The 23,851-nt window shown below is 38.4% G+C and overlaps 1 protein-coding gene across 9 annotated transcripts in view; it reads right to left on the bottom strand.

Annotated features, from left to right (window-relative positions):
• The window catches only part of LOC127386252 (sodium channel protein type 2 subunit alpha), a 79,109-nt gene extending 57,896 nt beyond the window's left edge, over positions 1 to 21,213 (bottom strand). For 7 of the 9 annotated variants that reach the window (XM_051622985.1, XM_051622990.1, XM_051622993.1 and 4 more), the window contains exons 1-2: positions 20,939 to 21,213; positions 408 to 727 (exon numbers count right to left, since the gene is read on the bottom strand). In XM_051622985.1, the coding sequence (XP_051478945.1) occupies positions 408 to 674 (267 nt within the window). In that variant the 5' untranslated portion in view covers positions 675 to 727; positions 20,939 to 21,213. Of the gene's footprint in view, positions 1 to 407; positions 728 to 2,242; positions 2,325 to 8,723; positions 8,745 to 20,938 lie in introns of those variants that run through there. The other 2 variants (XM_051622988.1, XM_051622986.1) reach the window with 2 other exon arrangements.
• Positions 21,214 to 23,851: the final 2,638 nt, after the last annotated feature.

The following is a 23,851-nucleotide window of genomic DNA, read 5'->3' as shown; positions in this document are numbered from 1 at the left end:
CTACCAAGAAGGTATCTAGCTGCCTTTGAGATGGGTTTCATAGTAAAGATCTGCTCCTTTCACATCTATAATACAGCAAGTAACAAAATGATAATTCTAAGGATAACCCCTGTGCTACTTCCTTAATTCTCTTCTGTACAAAACACTGAAAGTTACCCATTTTAGTAAAAAGCAAGGTATATAAAAATGAGCCTAAATGCATATTCTATGTGTAGACGAGGTCCCACAAACATCTATTTCTAACTTACTTTCTTACAATTGAGATTCCTGCCAATGAAACCAGCTACTGGAAAAATGTATTATATGTAAAGAAATGGTCCAAAATATTGGAAATACTGTGCCTCTGAGAGGGTTTGTTGTCTTTTAATCTTCTTGAAGTCTGAAACAAAAAAATAGAACACACTCACTTTTTTATTGATATAATATGGGTCCAGGTCTTCCAAAGGCTCTGACACCATTCCTGGAGGTATGTCGCCGTAAATAAATGGCAGCGTCTTCCCTGCCTCCAAGTCACTGTTTGGCTTTGGACCATCTTCATCATCATCATCTTTACGTTCCTGTTTGGATTTTTTAGCTTTTTCTTCATTGACACGCTGCTCAATAGCTGCAAGGGATTCTCTTGTGAAATAGCGGAAGCTGTCAGGTCCTGGTGGTACCAGCACTGATTGTGCCATCTTTTCATCCTGCACCTCTTAAATTACTGCTTAGCCTCTCTCATAAAAATGTGCTAAAAATTAAAAAAACATAGAAATAAATTAGAGCAACAGAAATATCTACAAACAAGGTATAGGTATACACTTTCCTAGAATTTTCTGTGCAACACATTGTAAAATTCAGTAATTATCATCCAAGAGGAGGTTGCTGTGAAATGTTTTCATTTGTCTTTATTTCAAGGCAAACCATTTTCCTTTGCAGCTGGCCTGTTAGAGCTGTCTTGTCTCAAGATATGTAGTTTAAAATTCAGTTAATGCTTGTGATGATAAATTGCCAATTCTACAGACTGTATTAAAAAAAAAAAAGTCATATACAATACAATAAAATCTTCTTGCCTTTATCAAGGGTAGTGCTATCCATTCCCATGAATAAAGTAGAGGATATTTTCCACCTCATTCCATGTGAGGAATCAACAGCTCTGAAGCGTTTCTGGCTTGGCATTGAGGAGTGAGACTCCAGACAATTCATCTCTGTTATTGTGAAAGCTGCACCTTGAACCAACCCTCCTTCTAGCTAGATGGACCAGAAATTACTCTTAGAATCCACTACTGACATTTAGGACCAGAGGGATCAGTTGAAAGCAATGCAAGATGACTCTTCTCTTTAGGTACAAATATGCTGCCTTTGCAGAGCTGCCAGCTCAGGAAACAAGATTCAGGCATAAGCACCTGTATTCGGAACCCCTGCCTGGCAACACACACTGTGCACTGGAAGAATTGCTGAATTAAACAAAAATGATCTTTAATCATAACACACTGCACTTAGATCTTTTACGTCTGATAGCACATTTTTCACAATTTTCACCAACAGGAGCAGACTCTCTATTCTTCATGTCTTCACACAGTTCAGTGAAAAAGAACAAATGGAAAGCATTCCCAATGTAAATACTTTGATCTGAAATCATAAACGGGATCTCTGCTGTAGCCTTCAAGAATTTTTCTCACGAGTCCTTCTCCTTAGTAGGCACATTAAAAATATAGCAAATGCAATAAAAAGCAACAATTTCTGAGTACCACAATATAATATGCAATAAACAGTTATCAAATTAAAATCATACAATAGTTAAAATACAATCAGCATGATCCTATTTTACTGTCTTGCCAAATACATGTACTTCAGCACAGCTGCAACAAATTCCTATTTTAGAAGCCTGCTAAATAAACTGCAACACGATGCTTTCTCCTCCTTTTCAACCATATGCACACAGCCATTAACACCTACACAGACATCCACACATCCCAACTCCTGCAGGTCTCCCTCTTAGCATGCTTTTCCATTGCAGGCAAATGCACCTGGTGCATTCCATCATGGATGGTCTGTAGCAAAGTACTGCTGGAAGATGCACTGACTGGTAGCAGCAGAAGGGTTAATTAGGGGAACAAAAGAGGTCCTACAGCAGAATCCTGCTAGATTTTATTTTTAATTAGAGAAAAAAATCCAAAACCAAACAAAAAAAAACCCCAAAGAAACCCCAAACCCCCACATAATCCTGTGTTAATACTGCAGAAAACAATTAAAAATTCATTACCAGTGAAGAATCTTGCACTTATGTGGGTTTGGAATGGCACCAAGGAAGACAGCAGCTAGAATTCCATCATGTCTTTGCCTTTTTTCTTTTTTTTTAAATATCTTTTTTTTTTTTTTTTAAATATTTATTTAAATACTCCTTCTACAGACCACACCTAACTTCCTGCTGAAGGATCTTGGATACTGAAGTCAAATCGGGCATTTCCTGGTGCGAGCCTACTAAGTGCTATAGCTCTTACTGCCACTAGATGGTAGTGATATACATCCAGACATCCATACATTCTTGTCAGAAATTGTAAAGAATTTTTGCATGTTCGAGCACTTGCTTAAACTGAGACACTGGGACTAAAATACACAATTTTATATAACCATAGAGGTCTCAGGATTCTCAAACATTCTTCTGAATATATAGCAGATACTGCTGATGAGACCATAGCTGTTAAAACTGTGAAGGTGGCACAGAAAGTAGGAGGGATAGCAAAGTAAGAGAAATAGAAAAATGGAGGTTGCACAGTGTATAACCAAAGCATTTGTGGAGACTGTATTATCAGTAGTCTGGATTATTTTTAACTCTGGCTTGTACCAGTTATCTAAAATAAATTTATACAATATATTTGATGTGTATTCTTTCTAAAGATTCTTTCTCTTGCGTGTACCCAAATCTCTTTCAAAAGTTTTCAAGAAACACATTCCTACATCTGTAGATTCTGACCTCGAGGCAATTATTTACTTCTGTCCCACTGCCATCTCCTTTCCTTCAGCTGTGAAAAGGGCTAAAGAAGCTGTGAAAAGGAATAAAAAACAAAGGGTCACTCTACAGTGAGAAAATGTTTGAGAAGGAATGAATACAGTAGCTGAAGAAACACTACTGTAGCTTTCAAAAAAAGGACAATGAAGAGAGGGACAAATATAGATAATCTGTTTATTTGGTAATTGTGGTGAGAGAGAGAATGAACAGTTTAACTGGATAAAAAGAGTGGTTTTGAAATTTTCAGCAATTGAGAAAAACTGTGTCAAATGAGAAATGTAATTTAACCACATCAGAAGTATTGATTTGGTTTTGAATAATTTAAACATTAATAATATTTTAAAACAAAGTACGAAGACTTTTTAGAAAAGTATTTCATTAGATAGGGTTTTCTGTTTTCACAAATTATTCAATAAAATAAACAGAAAATTTGAAAACAGTTCCATGAAACCATTTTTTTGTTGTTAAAAAGCTTTGGACGAAAACGTTGGCTGGCTCTAATTACAACTGTATTTTACTGGGAGCTGCTCTGCAGTCTCAAAATAAAGAGGACTATGAGAAAAAACAGATTCACAGAAGGGGTGAAGGAGCTTCTAACTACAAACGTATTTGGTTTACTTTTATGTGTGTATATGTACATATGCTTTTATGCAGCTGCATATGAAAATTACAATAAACAAAGTACTTTAAAAGCTGGGGTAACTCTCACAATATGGAAAAGGAGCTTCATTCTGCCATGAACAGTAAAATAAGTTAAAGTGTTCTGATTATTTGTTTCTTATCATATAGGTCTGAAATTACCTAAGATCTCAATTTGATTTCCATTAGTGCTGTACAATCTACATGCACAGTGTCAGGTAGGACAATAGAGACGAAAAGGAAACAGCCAATGGGACATTGTGTCCCATTGCCTTAGATGCTTGGGTCTACACTTAATAGGCTGTAAGGTGAAAAGAACAAGTATTTTAAAGAGACAGAATAGGCAGGAAATGCAATATGATCTTTGCAATCTATAAGAGAATTATATGTACTTCTTAAGAGGACACCACAGTGGTACACCTAAAGAAGCTAGGTACGATCCTTTAAATATGTTACAATAATTAGATACGACATAGCTATGGTAAATGTAGTAAAGTTAGTAGAGGTAGGAAGTGAAAATTATCAAATTAAATAGTAAATATCAATAAAAATTTAATCCTACATAACCTACATTTAACAAATATTATTCAAACATGGTCAAAATTTACCTAAAATCCAAACACGGCATAATTCTGGTAAAAGGTAACTTTCAACTGCTGTTTAGCTTCCTAGCTACAGCCACAGGTACATTTTATGAGTAATTTTATCACCACTGGTATCCATCTTCCCACTACTATGGCACATCTGAAAGCTCAAAGTGGACTTTGCTTTTTGTCATTTGCCAAAACACTCATGGCCCACATGAAGGGTAGAGTTGAAGAAGAGTTCAGTGTCCCATGTAAAGAAACTCTACATGAGGGTGAATGATTTTTGACAGGACAGGCCAAGAGAAACTTCCTAGTGCTTTCCTAGTTGTCCAGAAGCCCTTATCTACAGACAAACCTGAATAATGAAACTAGAAGGAAATCAGATTACCAACTTCTCAGAAATCTGTAAAACTTGACTGTCTTCATTCAGCGTTCAAGTGGAGCATTTAAACGCAGAAGTGGCAACTTGCCATCATTCTGTGGTTCTGTGATGCTTTTACTCTCCAGCTGTGCATTCCCATACTATATCAGAATTGTCCCTAAGTGCATGACTTTTCATTTTTAGTTCTGAACTTAATCTCATTCCAGTAACACCAGTCATCAAACTGATCTAGTCCTTTCTGTTTAATAGCTTGCCCCTTCTTTCACAACGCTACGCAGCTTCACGATATGAGCAAATTACGTTGGCGTATTTTCCCTTTCTTTGCTGAAACAATTAATTAAAGAAAATCTGTCCCAAAATGGTAATTGTGATGAGCAAGACTGACCAACATGCAGGTTACTTTGGTATCTGCTGTAGTTTGCAAAATACGTTAATACAATCCTTTGAACTTTAATCTTAAAAAAATTCTGAAGTTTAAGCTCTAAAATGAAGTATTTTTTGCATTTAAAGAGCAAAGGGGGTAGAAGAGGGAAAAGGGAGCTCTTTCTTTTTGTAAATAGTATACATTTAAACTTGTAAACAGTTCACCTTTAATCAAATTCACTGAATATAAAGAAGTTCCTGTCACTTCTTCCCCCCATGCTACTAAAAACACTAAGTAAATTACAAACTTATTTCTGGTGATCTAGGTGACTTAAAACCATGTTTGCTATCTTTGAAGATGACATGAAACTGGGAGGGCTGCAGGTAAACCAGAGGACAGTATTAGAATTTCCAATGTCATGACAAATAACAAAATAGTCTAAAAAAATTATGCAATTCAAGAGCTTCAAATCCTAAATTTTATATTTAGGCAAGAAGAAATAACTGAAACATTACAGGATGAGGAACAACCCCACCAATAGCTCTGCAGGAAAAGATCTAGAGTACTCGCTGCACCATAAACCAAGCACGAGTGAAAACTATCAGTCTTGCAAAAACAACAAACCCAAACAAGTACTTGGGATTCATAAACTTTTGAAATTATCTCCTACTCTTCTATTTGCAGCAGTGTGCACAATTTGAGTACCATATTGCAAAAAATATGCAGGCCACCTGGAAATTATTCAGACAACAGAAATAACAACAGAACTTAAGAGAAAACATCCAAAATTGTGGGATTTTTTATTTTACTTCTGCATTGAAAAGACCGATGGAAGACATAATGATAGTCTTAATATTTCTAGTAAGCTCTTTCAAAGAAGAGCAGGATTTTTTTTCATCTGTTTTGTTGTTTTTTTTAATCTGGCTTATAGGGAAACAGGTTGTGGGATTAAACTCCAGAAAGATTTGTTAGGAAAACCTTTTACCAGAGAAAACAGAGAATGAACAAAACAGACAAACAACAATCATCTTCAAAGGGATTTAAGAAAAGGCTAGGCCTTGTGAAAAAGATCAGTGATGAATCTGGGATTTGTAGCAAAACTGATCAGGATCAGAAACAAGAATCTTGTAACAGGCCCTCACTGCTACAGAGTCCTAATAAGTGTAGGTTTCTCACTGTTTGTGTAGCTCCATCTGTTATGTTTCTCCGCAGGCCTCAAGGGAGCAAAAAGCTTATTGTTCATATACCAGAGAAACAGAAAATAAAGGAATTTTTATTTCAGTCACTGCTGACTGAGAAAACTCTTAAAGAGTTAGTGGGGTGCAGGATAGAAGAAAAGTGAAATCTCAGGCAGGAAAGTCCCATGGACTTCTTTACAGAGAAAGATGGAGTGCCTACAGAAGCATTGGTATGGAATAGGAGACCTGCAGTTTCTCTTTACTCTCCTCTCTCTCCTTCCAGCATTTTCCTTTTCCCCTAGTTTGACAAAAAGAAATTAAAACAATCAAGTTTAAAAGAGTAATTTCATAATCCATTATCTTACTTGTACCTCGCATCACTGCAAGTGATACCCGTGGGTAAAATAAATGCTGGAAAAAACCCGTTTTCTGTCTCAAAGGGCCTTTTGTGGATGTGTCAGCACCTCATGGCACTACATGAAAGATTGCATGCATGACTGCCGTCTCTGAAGGTGGAAGGTTTACAGCTGGTGTAGTATCTCTGCTAAGATTTATGATATCACCACTCCACTGCTGAAATTAGTAGATGCAAATAAAATCAATTTTCCTGTGCTTGAGGTTTGTGTTTCATACTATGCTGCATTGGATCTTTAGTAGTCAGAGCTCTGAATTGTGGTATTTTAACAGTAGGTGTTTCTAAACAACAAATTTTTCCAAAGAGCTCTTTGAAGAGCTATATAAAAATGCAGCATCCTACACAGTGTCCAACATCTTAAATGGATGTACAATTAACAACTCACCTTTGAAAATACATTTACTTAATATCTTAAGCCAAAATATATGAAGTGGTGCTGTCAGAAGGGTCAGTCCCTTTCTTCACCCACTCTTACCCTGGTCATTTCCCACTGTGCTGCCTTAAGCACTTCTGCAGCCCTGCATTTTAACCAAATCAGCTCACTAGTCTGGCTGAAAACTACAAATAAGTGGTCAGATTTCAGCCTGATCAAAGAACTCCTCCATCACACTACAGAAGAAAAGCTAAGAGACTTAATACGTCCCTTCACTTTTAGAGTGCAAAGGACTAGCTGACTTTCTACAGTGTCTTCCAGACTTCAGTGCTTCTCCTAACTGCTTAAGGCACCAGAGTATGAAAAAAATTGATCTTCAATACTTGAATGCCGGAGCAGAACAGAACTCTTAACAACTGTACAGTCAAGTATAGGCAGGATAAAAAAGCAAAAAGGTTTATTACAATGCCCAAACACTAGCAAATCTAGGGATCAAACTGGTCTAGCACTGTGTTACAGCAACCTCAGGGCTGCTTTTACAAGATCAGGAAGTGACCAGGATCACCCTCTGCCTTTCAACACCGACATCATGACGGCATTTTATGCAAAATGTGGCAAAATTAATCTAATGTGAAAACAGGTATACAAAGACCTCTACTGGGAAAGTTTGAGGATTCCTTCAAATCAATTCTCTCACCCCCCCTAAAAATTATTTCAAGGTAGTTCCCATAGGGCTATGGCAAGATATACTCCAAGGGAGCATGAATGACTTGCATTTGTTTATAGTTACATACTCCATTTTCCTCTCTCATCAGAAATGGCCTTAACAATTGCTGATTTTCAATAAAGTGCCAGTGAATGAACAAAAAAGCCCCTTGTTTTTCCAGATAAGAGACCTTGAAGTCCTTCTTCCTAGCATTACACAATTTGTTATTTTGACTTACTGAAAATATCCTTATATATATATAAAAATAAGCTGTCTCCCAGACTCAGATGCACTTCCCTGGTGCTCCATGACCAGAGGAACAAAGAAAGGGCAATTCACACCTAAGAAAGATTCAAAACAACAGTGCAAGTTTGCCTTTATAAAAAGAGAAATACACTGTCTCCAAGGCAAACAGCAATGTCAGAGACCAAGTAATACGAGAAGACCATCCACCAAATCCCTAATGAAACTTGTTAAGTGATTAAGGCCTCTCAGCCATCTAGCTGAGGTGGACTTTTCATCAAATCAATCTTTGCCCTGGTATCCCTTGGGAGAAATTTATCCCCACATGTATATTCTTGTATAAGTAATTATCAGGCTAGAGATATATCCATTTTTAGTGTGTTTGTGCAGGGAGAGTGACTATACAATTCAAAGATGTAATGATAACAGAAGTGCCATATGTATGGGATGAGTTAGATATCTCCAGATGCCTGGATAGGAGAATGTGCTGACTACTTATGCTGTTAATAAAACATGCTGTGATTTCTTTCCTGACAAACCATACCCCTGAGTTTAACATTCCTAGTATGGGCATTATGTAAAGATGTTTAGAATGAAGTATCTCCATGTATCTTAGCTAAAGCATGGCTACAGAAAATGCAAACATATGTAATTCATAGCCTCTTGGAAAAAAGAAACCAGGTAGATCCCCCTGTCCACTGCCTAGCAATTTTGAATGAACAACATAAATAATTATTCTGAACCTACTGACTACCAATTGTGGAGAATACTGTGTCTTTCCAGTTCTATAGCCTCTTTCTATTGCAAACACAGTATGAACAAAGTCACTTTCTCAGCTCTCTCTTACATAAGCTCAGGCCAGGCTCAGACAGCGAAGACGGGGCGGAATCCTCTCAAGTCAAGGACGAAGGGCCAAAGACCCCTCTGCTTCAGTAAACTGCTGCAACCAGCTCCCACTTCAGACCCAAAGCACTCCCACCTGCTGCTTTTAACCTCCCAGAGCAAACAAGCCTGCAACACGGGCGCTGCGGGAAAACCGGAGGGCAGGCGAGGGCGGGAGCGCAGGCCGCAGCGCCGAGCACACCGGGGGCCCCGCCCCGCACGCCTCCGGTGCGGCAGCCGGACCTCCGCCTCGCCACCTCCTGCTGACACACCTGGCTACAACACGGGAAGACAGGCAGTCTGATGTCGCTCGAAACGACAACAGAGCGTGAAAAGCCGGCTGGGGAGACGGGGGGGGAGAGGCGGGGTGGGGAGGGCAGGCGGCTCCGCAATGGCGGCGGGGCGCCGCGGGGAGCGGGGTTGCCTAGCAACCGGCCCGGCGGCTGCGGCTGCGGCACGGCGGGTCCGCGGCAGGCAGGGTGCGTCTTCAGGAGAGCTGCGTCTGCCAGGGGAGCTGCGTCTTCAGGAGAGCTGCGTCTGCCAGGGGAGCTGCCCTCCGCTTCAGCAGCACCTAAGCAAGCGGGGGAAGCAGGAAGGGCGGAGGAGAGCAGGCATTTAGCGGGAGGGCAGGGTTACAGAGTGTGGTTGAGTTTGGAAGGGACCTTAAAAGATCATCTGGTTCCGATTTGCTGTGGAGAAAGGGCCCCGCTCTGCGGGGATGAGGTGAATCCACCTTGCAGAGGCACCAGCGAGAAAGCTGAGGCCCTGGGCAGAGGCTGGAGCCCGGGCAAGCCAGGGCCCCCCTGTCCTGTGAGCTCCGCAGGGGCTGGTGCTGCCAGATCCAGGCTTTACCAGCCAGATGGGAAGGAACTGGGGGATCATCATCCCTCCTCCCGTTAACTTTGTTTATCATCTGTATAGGATACAGAAAGTCCGCCTATTCCCCTTGTTCATGGGGTGTTTGGGTTTTTTTGGTTGGTTGTTTTTTGGGTTTTTTTTTTTTTGTTTGGTTGGGTTTTTTGGGTTGGTCGGTTTGGTTGTGTAGTTTTTTTGTTTTGCTGTTTTTTTTTAATAGGAAATTGTTACTGTAAAACCATAGAAACAGATACAGGGAGAGGGGGTGTTGGGACAGTTTTTATATAATCTCTGCTTTCAAAAAGTGTTCTTTTTTCAAGCTGTTGGTATGTTTTTAAGAAAAAATCATTTCCTCCACTACTTGTCAAATAGCCCTGAGTTTAGGTTTGTTTACTCCCTGTGTGAGAGTATCAGGAGGTATGTATCTAATTTTTAACTTTGCAAAATAAACAAAGAGAATCTGAATCTAAATGGAGTATTCTGTAAATAGTCCTGCAATCGCTGAGATAGTTTATTAGTAACAAACACAACTGCCTCTTGAAGAACTCCAAAACCAAAACACAGAAAACACAAGGGAAAACAGGTATCTCTGTGGATCACATATCAGAATTCTCCACAAGGAACTGCACTGCCACTGACAGGCTCTTTGCAGCTGCACAGCACCAGCTGCTGAGGGGATCCTGCAGGAGTTAATGCAGCTTGAAAAAAGCATTAACTCCCTGGATATCCATCAGCCATTGAGGGCAGGATGCCACAGACTGCATTTCCTCCCTAGCACTACTCGAGCCCCTACCTGCATGTCCTACTACATAGCTGTGCCTGGAAACATAGCAAGGTCTCCAACGCAGACACAACCACCAAAAGCACAACTCCCATCCCAGTGCATTGTCACCATTTGCTTTGCCACTGGAATGGAACAGCTGGCTTTGTGTCAGAGAAGTGCCATTTCAAATATGCCAGACACACAGCCATTTCAGTGATTCTGGAAATGAAGTAATAGATGAGGTCCCATATTTACTTTTAAATACTCTTGTAGTCTTACAATGGTTCATGGGTTAGCAGTTGTTTCTGTATCCTTAGGGAGGGAGTGCAGATGGGTCCAAGCCAGCTACTAGTTACAGGTTGTCATGTTTCATGATAGTTACAGATGGGGCTGGCAGCACTGTTTATTACTGAGATGCCTGACCTGTCCGGTTTTCCTTTTGTTCCCCCCTCCTCCTTTCCCTTACTTGATTATGCCAAACTTCAAGTGCTGGGGCTAAAATTTTTCATTTTTGCCTCAGGCTGATTTATGGAGGGAACCTTCAACTCAAATGATGTAACTATTGCCAGGAAAAAGCTAGTGATATATATTTATCTTTAAAACTTCACAGCTGCCAATTTTCAAAGCATGAATATGAAGTCTTGCAGAATTCTTTGCAGAACAACAATCTGAATGTTGGACTTTTCAGTTGGACTGATATCTATAATAACTGCCCAGACTTGAAACATTTTGGAAAATTAGTTTGTATATATTTGGAAGAACAAAACCCAGAGGTTTAAAGGTATGAGTTCCAGAGATAATGCCTTTCTGTTAATGTTTCGGTGTCCAGCTCTGGGGATTTTCCTGCAGCTGAAGTCTATGTCTCTGTGGACTGTGCTGACCTAATGGTGTGAATGCTTCTGTCTTTGTTTTCTAATGATCCTATATGTTGGTTATTTAAAAAAGTAACGCAGAAGAAGATATAAAAGGGAAAGGTAGAAAGAAGGGGAGACATATTCAGGACTGAAGACTGGCAGCAGAAAAAACCTCCAGGAAAATGATATGTGGCATAACTGTCTGCCTGGATAAAAAGATGTCTCAAAATTAACTGTAATAGTCATCACAGAATCATCATGGTTGGAAAGGACCTCTAAGATCACCAAGTCCAACCATCAACACAATAAAAACCCCACAACCTTGGCCCCTAGAGCATGTCCTGAAGTACCAAATCTACATGGCTTTTGAGTACCACCAGGAACGGTGACTCAACCACCTCCCTGGCCAGACTGTTCCAGTGTCCTGGGGGCTGGCTGAAGACACAGTGAAAGCTCAAAGACTTATAGATTATGACCAAGAAAATAATCTAGGTTGATTAATTTGACCTCACAGGAGACTGGGCTGGAAAAAAGCAAAGAAGAGGGGTAAAGGAGAGCCAGGATGACAGGGCAAACCAAGTTAGGACAAAGCAAAAAAGCTTGGACTGAATGGACAAGAGAGGGAATAAAAAGCCGAGAGAACTAGACTGGAATTAGTTGGCAGGATGGACAATAAGATTTGAAGATGAATTTATAGAAAACTATGAAGATGACAAGTTCAGAGGTCTGCGAATTATATGTAAACTTACATTCAATAACTCCTCATCATTCATATTGGTATGAATATTGTGTCCCTAAAACTATGTAAACTATGTACAAACACTTCCATAAATACACTTATTACTGCAAGGAAGAAGGTCTGAAAGGATAGCATATGCTAGAATAAAAATCTGCCTTACTTTGGGTCCATTTTTCAGTAGGTATTATAATGCAAAATTCACCATCTTCTGTAACAGACATTACAGACAAGCTCTTAAAAGCAGTGAAATGTGATTTGAAGGAGACTTCTTTGATTCATTGGTGCTGCATGTGGATTGGGTGAAGTGACTAGTGGGAAGGGGAAAAAGAACTGTAACTATGTGAGGAAAAAGTATTTTCCTTTCGCACAGGCTGTGTGCTGGCTTGGAGAACTGGATTTCACCTTTGCCTGTGTCACATGTTCGATTCACCTTCCCTAGCATCAGATGTCTGTATCTGTAGGCATCCACATCTAAGCCAATCTAAACTCCTTTCATATCACTGGAGAAAAATGAGTCCTCTAAAAAACAAATCTTCTGACCTATTTTAGATCTCTAACTTAAGATGTGGCAAGTTGTGCCCTAGAAGTGCCCATTTCTCTCTGTAAAGGGACAGAGATGAGATGAATCCTACTCAGTACTCCAGTATGATGGCAGGTAATTCGCTCAAAGCTCACTTTTCACAGGTGGCTACAAGTTGTATGTCTAATTCCCAGAATGTAAAGACAGCTCAAATTCAGTGTCTCATAACTGACTGCTTGACTCTGCCACTCACTAACATATTTTAATGCAATTTATAAATGTGAAATGTTTAGTGGAACCTTGTGCTTCCATATTTCTTTATTAAATATCAGCCACTCCAACTTGTTATATAGCATTTCTTAGACCATCATACAGGAAACACTAGAAAACTTAAGAGCTTCAGCTTCAAACCCCACCACCTCCCATGCAAATCAAGACAGCAAACATCACCACTACTCCCTGGTGACCCGACCAGCATGTTTGTTTCTCTGAGTAATGAAAAGCTCAGTCAGATACGACAACATTAGGAAGCATTAAACAATTCTCTATTAAATTTAGAAGATTTTTTTCTATCTGAAAGGAAACTGGATAGTTAATTGGTCCACAATTAAATAGAAATGCTATAAAAAAGCCCTGAAATGGCTTGCCAGGCCCAGTTTCTTCTTGCCTTTTATAGTGTCCTGATAACCTAACTGTCATATCAAGACACTGAGAATATTCTGAACACTATAAAAACATCTTTAGGGATCAAGCTCTCCTGAGGGACAAAGTGTACATGACAGACACATGCAGTTAGGAAAGAGCAGAAAGGTAATATCACTATTCCATCAACAAACTTGAAAGGCCTGAGGGACCAACACAGATTCATAAATGTAGGATCAGAGGAGATCATTATTAGTGTTTATTCTGACATTCTGCAGAGCGTGGCTTATAACAGTCCTCTGATTTAACATGAACCTCAGCTGGAACATACCTTTCTAGAATACCAAATTCATGACAATCCTTTAGTAGGTTACCGGGTGGCGAAGTATTATTGATATAAAATGGGTGTCTTATTTCATACTTAGCCATCAGTTTCCAAGGTAGTGAAGTTATGAAAACTTCTGTGCCACTTCTCTTTTTAAGTATGGGAATGTGCCAGAAATGCAAAGCTGAGCAGTTACATCACATATCTGCCCCAAACTTAATCTGTTTTAACTCCTGATTTTTTTCATAACTGGGGAAACCAAACCACAGAGAATCAACAGCAGTGAAGTTCAGTCACTGGCTTTGAAAAAGAATATTAAATTTCAAGAAAACTTGAAAAAAAAACAAAACAAAAACAAAACAAGGGGGGTAAGGCTTGTTCATTATAAAAAAAAAAAAATTAAAAGATAAGAAAGATTGCTCAGGACAATCTACAAAAGTCCAGACTAAAATACAACTGGTGCTCATTATCACTGGATGATTTGGAATGCAGATTTGTTCAGTGGAGCTTCACAATTTACTCCAGTTCAGAATCATTTCCTAACTGTACATTTTCTTTGGGTATATTCCATTTGCATAGGTTGGTACATCTGAATAAAGCAAGGGAACAGATGTTGAAAACCTCCTCAGGAGAGTTTTTCCTTTCCTACTATGTTTGAGCCAGCAAAACAGGTTCTGATTAGAGGGAAAAGAAGAGCTCCCCAAAGAGCTCTCACAAGCATTCCCTTCTCACAGTATCACCTGCGACCTGGAGCTGTACCACTGCAAGGAGATCTTCCCATTGGAGCCATTCATATCACACAGCTCATCTCCACAGAGGAACACTGGTACATATTTCAGTATTTGCTTTACAATGGATTCTACTTTTTTTCTCATATGAACCAAATTTATGTACTCTCCTAAAATGTATTCAGTTTCTTTTCCCTCATTGATCTCTCTTCTCTAGGTTCCCAGGGGATAATTCCTTTCCTTATCACAGTTTCAGAGCTGTTTGCCTATCTTCACAATATTTATATCAGCTCACTCAATTTCTGCATCATATCCTTAATCTTTCTCACTAAGGGCAGATTATTTTCAGAACGCGTGAATCCTTAAACTAATTTGGAAGTAAGGTCAATACAGAGAAAAACAATATCATCTCTTTCCCAGCAATGGAGAATGCTTCCGGGTTCCCAGCCTCTGCTGCTCCATAGAGCAAGACATCAGCATGAGTAATAGCACCCAAGAGTCCTATATAATATTAAAGGTCATCATCTTTCTACCCTGAGGCTTTTTTTTTTTTTCTCTCTGAAGGATACTGGTGGAATACAGTAACAGATTTCTCTCTGCCCAAAGGCTAACTTCCCTTCAGCCTGGCTTAGAGGGCTGAAGCTTTGCTTCAGATAAAATACTGTGTAATTCATAAAAACTACAGCTGGCGAAAACACAAGTATCTTTTTACAGTCATAAATGTAAAAGGCTGTGGAGTGGTTTAAATGTTAACTGAAACTGAAAATATTGTAAAAAAAAATAATAATTTGAAACAATAACACTTGAAAACGTTCTGTGACTGTTGCATATGTTTAGCCAACAAAACTACTAAAGCAAACTGTTTGCAAGATGTAAAGTGTTATTCTATTGAAAAGTGATTCTTGTAAATGTGGCCCAGTGACACTCACAATCTATTGCTTCCTTGTGAAAGTAATTTCCTTAATAACTTTAAGATTTGCATCTTAGCATTGCTAATGACAGTAAAATTGGTTAGTTTTGATACTACTAGTATTTTCCAGAACCCTAATTAAAATAAAATGTTAGCTTATTCTACACCCAAGTATTTTCTCATTTTTTCTCTAGGAGAATTTCTCAGCAGTATACCTAGGAGGCTGTCCACCATCAGCACTTCCATGGTACTTCCAGTTCTACAAAATGGAAACCTGCCCCTGCACTGCAAAATCTAACCTGTGCAAATGCATTTACCATTGGGAAGTTTGTGCAGCCATCACCAAAATCTGGAAACACTCGTGCAGAGTTTGCCCTCTGTCTTATTTCAGGTTAACACAACTACAAATGGAAGGTTTTTTGCATTCTGCCTGGTATGAGCAATTGTCTTTTTGCTTCCATGGTTTCATTGTTGACTTTCAGTGAAGAGAAAACATAGGGAGCTCACTCACTCTACAAACACACCTGTTATACTCTTGTGATATGACCTGGTGTGCAACAGTCCCAGTTAAAATAACATCTCAGAGACTGTCAGTGGGGAAAAATGATATATCAAAGCTTGCTTTGTGACCCAAGAGGTAGGGCTTTCCACTGGTGTATATTTGGTAAAAATATTTACTGATAAACAAAATGCAATGAGGATAGTAATAGGTTGTCAAATTTCAAAATATCCCCAAGCAGAGTTCTAGTTTCATAGCACTTGTGATAGTACAGAAATTTGCCATATAGCTCCTTATAAGCACCTGGCTTGTCAAGATACTCCAGTGGTACTTCATCCTTCTTTTAGTTAGCACCTGTTTATTGAACTAATTTTCAAACAGCAAATTCAGACCACAAAGTCTAGGGAAAGCACATTTCTTCCTGACCTTGCTCTGTGTGCAGTTTACAGTGCATTACATTCTGGCCACTATTCTCAAGATCAAATTTCTATGCATGCATCTGACTCCACCTTGTACACATACGTGGAATCTGGTTCCTAATATATCTGTGATCCTGCTGAGACAAATGGATGAGTCTAGAACATAGCATATTGCTTCAGAGAACTTGACTCAGACTCTGAATTTCAGAGTGAGTCATTTAAACTTATCATCAAACAGAACTACACTGGGGTCAAAGTTTGCCAGCGATTTTACAGTTAAAACTGATGAAGATGAGATATTGATGAGGATGGAATAAAAAAAAAAGAACTATATATAAAATTCATTCAAACAGGAAGATGTTTCTGCCCCACTCTAAAAGCCTTCTAGAAATAAATTAACTAAAGCAAAGTTCGTACTGCTGTCAGAGGAATGATAGCAGTAGATGTGAAATATTATAGCTTTAATTTAGTTAGCTCAGGACCAGCGACCAGAAAGTTATGGAGTGATAGGCTAGCAGGCCAAATGACTAGCCAAAATAATCAGGTGGGTTTGGCCAGTTCCATAAAGCACATACACTGCCTTTGAAATCTAGATACTAAGCTGAGAGGCTGGCTAAACCTACTGCAGTCTTGCATTTTACTGCAGGTTGAATGGTACCCAGCTTTTTGGCTGGAGTGGGTCATTTTACATCATCTAAATGTACTCAAAAGCTGTAGCTCAAAAGCTCCATTTAAGACCAGACAAGCAGTACCATATGGCATAAAAATCGGTCATCTCCTGTTGTATAACAAGTCCATGTCAGACCACAAGAAGACCATTTGCTGCATGTTCAAAACCCAGACACCCACCATCCTAAAATGCATGTCTGCTAATGTGACATGTTATCAGTTTGTCCAATAAGGTAATTATACGCTGCATTGAACATGATCCTCTTTCTTGAGGAAGTTTGCATTTTCACCCCATATGGGGGAGGTACCCGTGAGTGTCTCCAGAACCAGGACAAGTGAGAACTGGCTAGCATTAAGAGGTCAAAAGAATTCATCTGGACAAAATAATATTCTGTCACATTTAAGGAAAGCTGAGCTAGGAATCAAGAAGCAGCTGTGATCACAACAACACAAAACCTAAGAAAATTTCACATAGAAAATAATCACAACTTCAGGTAGGGAGACCCAAAAATAAGCTATTGCTGATTTTATAGTATTTGTTGAACTTTTTTCTAGACAGTACGAACAGAGCTGACAGTTTTGTTTGCTTAATAGTTTCCATCATGATAACCTCTTTTCAATGCCTTCAGCTTTGCCAGACCTTAATTGTTGAGGCTGAATTTGTCTATGCTGTTGGCCTCATCCTGAGTTGTTTTTTTTAATGACACTATAAATGGCAAGATACTTCTTTCAAGGAAGTTAGAAAGAAAAGCTTCACTTGACAATGCAAATCCATGTATCCTCATGATACTTATGTCTTTCAGATTCAACACTTATAATAACAAAAACTTTACCATTTAATAGAAAAAGTACATTTGCATTCTGCTTATTGGGAAAAGTTTGAAATTATTATTTCACTAATATACAAGAAAACAAAACATTTTTGTTTAGAAAACAAAACGGAAGACCAATGAATCTATGTAGTTGGGGTTTTTAATAGGAACATTAAAAACTGTTTTTGCAATTATTTAATGAGTATGTTGGTAATACTGCACCTTTACAGTATATTTTCAGATCTTTTGCTACAATATCTTTACTTTTAATTTTGTCAAGTAGACTGATCAATCTCAGAATTTGCACTTTGTTGCTCCTGTGTAAATGTATTGAAATCTGTCCGTTCAGCACTTCTCTAAAATAATTTTTAAATATGCTCAGAAAAAGCTTCTTAGCAGTTTGCAATAGATACTTACAGAGTTGACTTTATTTCTGCCTAGCATTAGCAGCCCCTACAGTGCAACGTTAGCTGCTGAGACATCAAATGCTGAAACTAGGAGTAAAAGCAAAGCCCTGCTAGTAGTTGGTCTCAAACCAGTAAGAGTTAGGAGCAGCCTGACTTAAAGTGGAGGCAAGGGTAGAAAAAAGGTAGGTTCAGGAGCAGAAATGAGAGGGATAATGTAGCAAGCTTGGAAAAAATAGGAAATGGAACTGAATAACATTAATATAGTTATTCAGTGTTTCTTTAAATCACCCTCTCAGTATTTTGGTCTTAAGCCTTCTTTGCTGCATATCTTTCCAAGCATGCAGTGATTATAGTATTTAATTTCCTCCTTAGTTTTTGTTTTGGTTTGTCTTTTTTTTGGTGATTATCTTTATGGTATTTAGTAGTTCACCCAGTCATTTGTCTCCCCTCCTTAACACTTTGAAATAAACTACATTTTTTGTCTTTCAAACACAATAAGAGAAGAACAGAAGATTCAGGACACCATTGGCAGAAGTGTCTTTTAACCCAGCATTTCCAAGACTGGTAGGTGTTGCTGAGAGGAGGGACAGGAAATGGATTCCTTCAAGTGGTTTCAGGAAGCCTCTAGAAAGGAGGTCTCCGAGTTCCCCGATGCCTGCTCAGCAAGCTGAGGCTGAGGGCAAAGGGAGAGGAACAGGGAGGCTCTGATGGATGAGATGGGGAGTACAGGAGCAGAGTCTGCTGCTGCAAGGGATCCACACTGTCCTCTGGAGAAGCTGGTGTGAGTGTGGCCTTAAAACAATGGAAGCAGCACAGTAAAAAGCTCATTTGCTATTTCTATGCTCCAGCTAAGAGCTGCATGTTTAAGGATTATGGTTGCATTCACTGGTGCCTAGTACTATTCAAGCAGATAGGTTAGATTAGATGTTAGTGTCCTCTCTGTCCCCTTGGGGGTAGAGCTTAGGGGCTACTTGGGGCTAGGGAAGGGCTGCAGGTAGTGACCCAGCAAATTAATTAATCAGCATCTGTGATGAGAAACTGAGCAAGCAGCACTGGCTGCACAGCTGCTGCTGGGCTCTTGCTCTGGGTTCAGAATGGGTCTGCTAGTCTCTGCTGCAGAGATCTGATCCTTATATGTGTACAGAATACACCTCAAGAAGAATAATTCAGATTTAACAAAAATAATAAGAAGGTTTAAATATCCCCTGAAATTAAGTTTCCCAAAATGTCGGGAGGGCTGACTTTGTCTTGGGATCAACTTACTCTTGAACTCCTCCAGAAACTCTGACTTCAGCCTTTGCTGACCATTTATGTGTTTGTATTTCCCAAAGTTTGAAGTTCACAATTAATGTACCCAAAACCTGTAAGAATTCAGTTTCAGTATTTTTTTGTAAGGCTTGTAACAACTCAGTGAGTTTTCTTTTTATTTTTTAAATGTAAAGAGTAAATCTAAAGCTTGTCTTTGAAGCTATATGCTACTTTGGCCTACTAACTGTATTTTATGAACAGTGCACTTTAAAAATGAAGCAACAGAGCCAGGTATTTAGCCCCTTGCCTAATATTAAGAATGTGAGTCACCCCATTGAGATGCCTGCCTGTTGTTGAATTGGGGCCTATAGACATAAGAGAGCATTTATTTAATGCATTTGTCACTGGAGGAAACTGCAGATCATTTGTACATGATTATCCGTCTTCTCTCCAGATCTGTTTAAGATTAGATGATCCTTTACCATCTAGTGAAGATATCCTCAGATACTATGATGGCTGAGCCATACCCATATATACATATTGTAAACATCAATCAGAAAATTGCAAATAAGCAGGCAATATGCGTAGATGGCAAGACTGCATGTGAACCTTCTTAAGGTTTCACATATATCTAAGGAACCATCTAAAAACAAGGCAGCATCCAGCATTCAAATCCCAAAAGGCCATTTTCTGTTGTTTCACTAATCACTGCTAAAAAAAAAAAAAGTGTATCTTTACAGAGATGTATGGAAATTTTGATTTAGTGCCTTCCTGCTTACTACCTTGAAATAGAAAGCAAAATGCAGTTAAATTTATCCCATGCTCTTTTTTCTTCACCGAGCCCTTTTTTTCTGATCTGTGACTGTGTAAGTCAGTTTCTATGTTGTTTTTCCTGACTAAATAAATTATACCTGAAACTAAAGGAAGGTAGAAAAAACCCAGAAGATCTGAAGGCAGAGTTAGGGGGTGCTGCATGAGCTTCCCACCTCCTGAGTCATTCTCCTGTCTCTCCCAGTGTGTATCATGCATCCAAAAAATAATGAAAATAATATTTTTTCTTTCTCATGCAATATTGAATGAAGTTTTTACAATAAAAATCAATTCTCATATATATTTAAAATTATTCAAAAACCACATGTGTTTCATACGATATTTGCAGCAGTGCAAAACCACATTTAGTCACAGACAAGTCCTCCATTCCATTTTCCATTAAGGGAGAGGCTGTTTTTGGGAGATGAGGGATGGGAGAATCCTGTACATCTATACCTCACAGGAACAAAATGATGCATTTAAGAAGTAACAAAAGCCTCTGACTAAAGATGGTATAAAGAAGCAACAGTACATATCTGCATTAAAACTGGACAACCCCAGGGATGTATTAATATGCTTTAAAATAAGACTCCAATTTGTATTCTGGCTACAGTACCAATATAACCTCCAGTAGAAAAGGAAAACACTTGTGGATGACCACTTTAAAACAACAACAACAAATCACCACAATTAGGGTGAAAAATACAAACGCTAAAGTAATTCTAATTATAAACACCCTTAAAAACCTCCAGTACCAGAGAACTCTGAAGAACAACATTTTTTTTTATTGTGCTAAGACCTAACTAAATACTATTTAAAAAACAAATCCATGCAGTCACAAAAGTAGCTATTATTTCTTCTCTTCTTGCTTTATTAATATTAATTGAAAACTAGGTGTGGCACCACAAGAGAAGAACCTTGCTACAAAACAACTGGAATTTGACACCCGAGCATTTAAATCAAATATCATGTTGTCTTACCTGATTAAAAGAGAATTACAAATCATAGCATAAGAAACATCCATACACTTGTAGATGATGAGGATCCTTCTACTGCATGTTCTGGTTCCTGAGCAAAGAAGCTTGTAAACTCTTCATTTCACTGAAATGAAAAAGGAAAGAAATGAAGAAAGAACCTCCCCATCAAAGCAACAAAGAAACCTCTGCGGTATTCTGTAGCCTCTTCGCCTGCTTCCTGTTTCGAGATTCACTCTTTGAATCCCAGCATCGATCAGAAAATTGGTTGTGGGGAGAAAAAAAAGGGAGGGGGGAGAAGGGGGAAGAGATGAGGGGGAGGAAACAAGGCGGCAGCACATTACGTGCTGGCTCCACCTACTGGCAAGGAAATGAGCTCAGATGGATTTTTCACAACTGCAGTTCAGTTTTAGATCGCATATGAGCCCTTTAAAAGAAAGTAACCAGGTTAGGACTAATGAATGTTTACGTCTTTTTAAAAAGTAGTTTGAGATTTAAACTTCACAACTAGGTGTGTTTGGATACGTCTGGATGAGATAATTGCAGAAAACTCAAGGTTCTGCCAGCTATCATTAATTTATGATATACTAATGCATCTTGTGTTTAAAAATAAAAGTCATTCTCTATTCAGAAACTACCACTACAAAATGATAGAAAATGAGAGTGCCTGCTTTTTGCCCCCTTTGTTTCTTGGTTCTGCATAATCTAAGTTACATTTATATCTTTATTGAAAGCCAGAGGAAAAATGTTAGAAAAAAAGGAATGGATGCTTGGATTAACACAGAACTATTACATTAATACTCAACAAAGAGTTTTTATTATTATCAGTTCAACTTATTTTCATCCAAGGCTCTCCTCTCTATTTTCTAGCATCTTGAAACTCCTCTTTGGCACTCTACTCTTAGTTACAAACAACTACTATGCAAGTTGACTGGTCCACCCCAGATGTCTCTAGCTATGATTCCCATTAAAGGAAAACTGGACTTACTGTTTCTAAAAGATGTCTTATGTTAGAATGCTGTATAGCTGAGTGTGTCTACTTTTATCTCTCTGTTTCCTTAAATTTTTCTATCACTTACACCTGCTCTATCATGCCAAACAACTGCCGACCACCTGCATGCAGGGCTGGCTCAACAATTCTCAGCTGTGGAAGAAAATTTCCTCCTCCAAAACATGGGTTTGAGGGAGGAAAAAGTGCAAGACTCAATTAGGAATCGATCTGGTGAAAACTATAGCATTTTATATTAGTAACCATGATCTGACTCATCACAAAAATCACTACTGTCACTCAGGGAAGTTGCTTTGAGAAACTGTCCCTTTCAGTAGCAACTAATATTTTCATCACTTAAAACTATTCATCGTGGTTATCACAAACTCCTGGAGTGTCTGTTCTTCAAGAAAAAAATCAATTTATATGTTCATTCAATCCCTACAATGGGATCTTGGCCCATGAAAGAACTCCAAAATACTAATAGTTGCTAATAAGAATAAAACAGTTCCAGTAATGATACTAGCAGGTCAGGACACCTATTGTGTGAACATGGACTGAGTGTTCTAGAAATCTCATTATCACAATTTCCTTTCACCATGTGTTAAGGAAATTTTGCTCTCACATACTATGTATCCATGAAATCCACAAACATTCCCACACGCCCAGCCCGGCCGGGCGCTGTCCCTGGTGCTGAAGCGCAGCTGCGGCCGCGGGGCCTGGAACTTCGGGGTGTCTGGAGTCCGACCTGCACGTGACATTAAACACTTCGAACTATGTTTTGACAAATCTGTATACACGTGAAAATGCAACACGAAGGAATGTAGTCTTGCTGTAGGCCTAAATTGGTGACGCTGATATTCTACAGCCTACTTGAATTAGGTCATTTATTGACTGTTCTTTTCACAAAACAGTAATTTCATGGGAATACCAGATGTTGAAGTTAATTTAACCTACTTCAGAAACTAAATAAGAATTTCTATGCTATCTAAAAAACAAATATAATTTTAATTAATAGCACATGAACTTCCATCTCATATAAACTATAGTGTTACTGTGAAAAGTTGGACCAGACGATCCTTGAGGTCCCTTCCAACCTGGCATCATATGATTCTATGAACCATGAAAATATTATCTAAAAAGTATGTAAGATATTTTGAGCTGGTATGAATTTTTATTACTTATAATAATACTAATTTATCATTCTTAGCTGTAGAGTTCTGGGAAGAAGCAGGCAGTTCAGATCCATTATAAACAATATTTTCTCTCTCCCAAACTCAGGGAAACTTTTTTTTTTTTTTTTTTTAATTCTTCATCCTTCTACAGACTAGTAAACTCACTTCTTTAATCTGTAGCTATATCACAATTACATCTTAATGGTAAATATCCTTGGCAAAGCCAGTTTTGCTTTTTTGTATCCTCTGTGAAGAGTACAATGAAAATGGGATATGATAATATCTCACACGTACCACAATAAAATGCCATGATAAGTCAAAGACAATAAAAAAACAAACTTCTGAAATTCACAGAAATTTTCTAAGTTTATCTTTTCTTAAAAAATTTGCATATTTCGTGGCATAAACTTGTCCATTTACAAGTATGTAAAAAAATAAAGTTTTTGTATGAAAATTCAGAAGAGCATTATGAGAACCAAGAACTTGCAGTAATGTCCTAGCTCTAATTCTAAATTACTGAAGCTCTCCAACAACACCTACAAGCACAGATTATTAATTGTGTAATTAATCATATTAATAGTAATTATATAGGAATTAAAACAAATAACCATTGAAAAAAATCTCATTTTCTCTTCTTTAGTTGTTTTTTTTTGTTGTGGATTTTTTTCTTTAATTTAATTGTCTTAAAACTGGGATAGCTAGAAGAATCCTTCTGCTTATTCAACCATGCTGATAGAGCTTGTTTCTACCAGAAAT

Source organism: Apus apus, chromosome 6 (assembly GCF_020740795.1).
Source record: "Apus apus isolate bApuApu2 chromosome 6, bApuApu2.pri.cur, whole genome shotgun sequence".
Lineage (NCBI taxonomy): Eukaryota > Metazoa > Chordata > Aves > Apodiformes > Apodidae > Apus > Apus apus.
The sequence above is the reverse complement of the archived record's forward strand: the minus strand, read 5'-3'. Positions and strand labels throughout refer to the sequence as shown.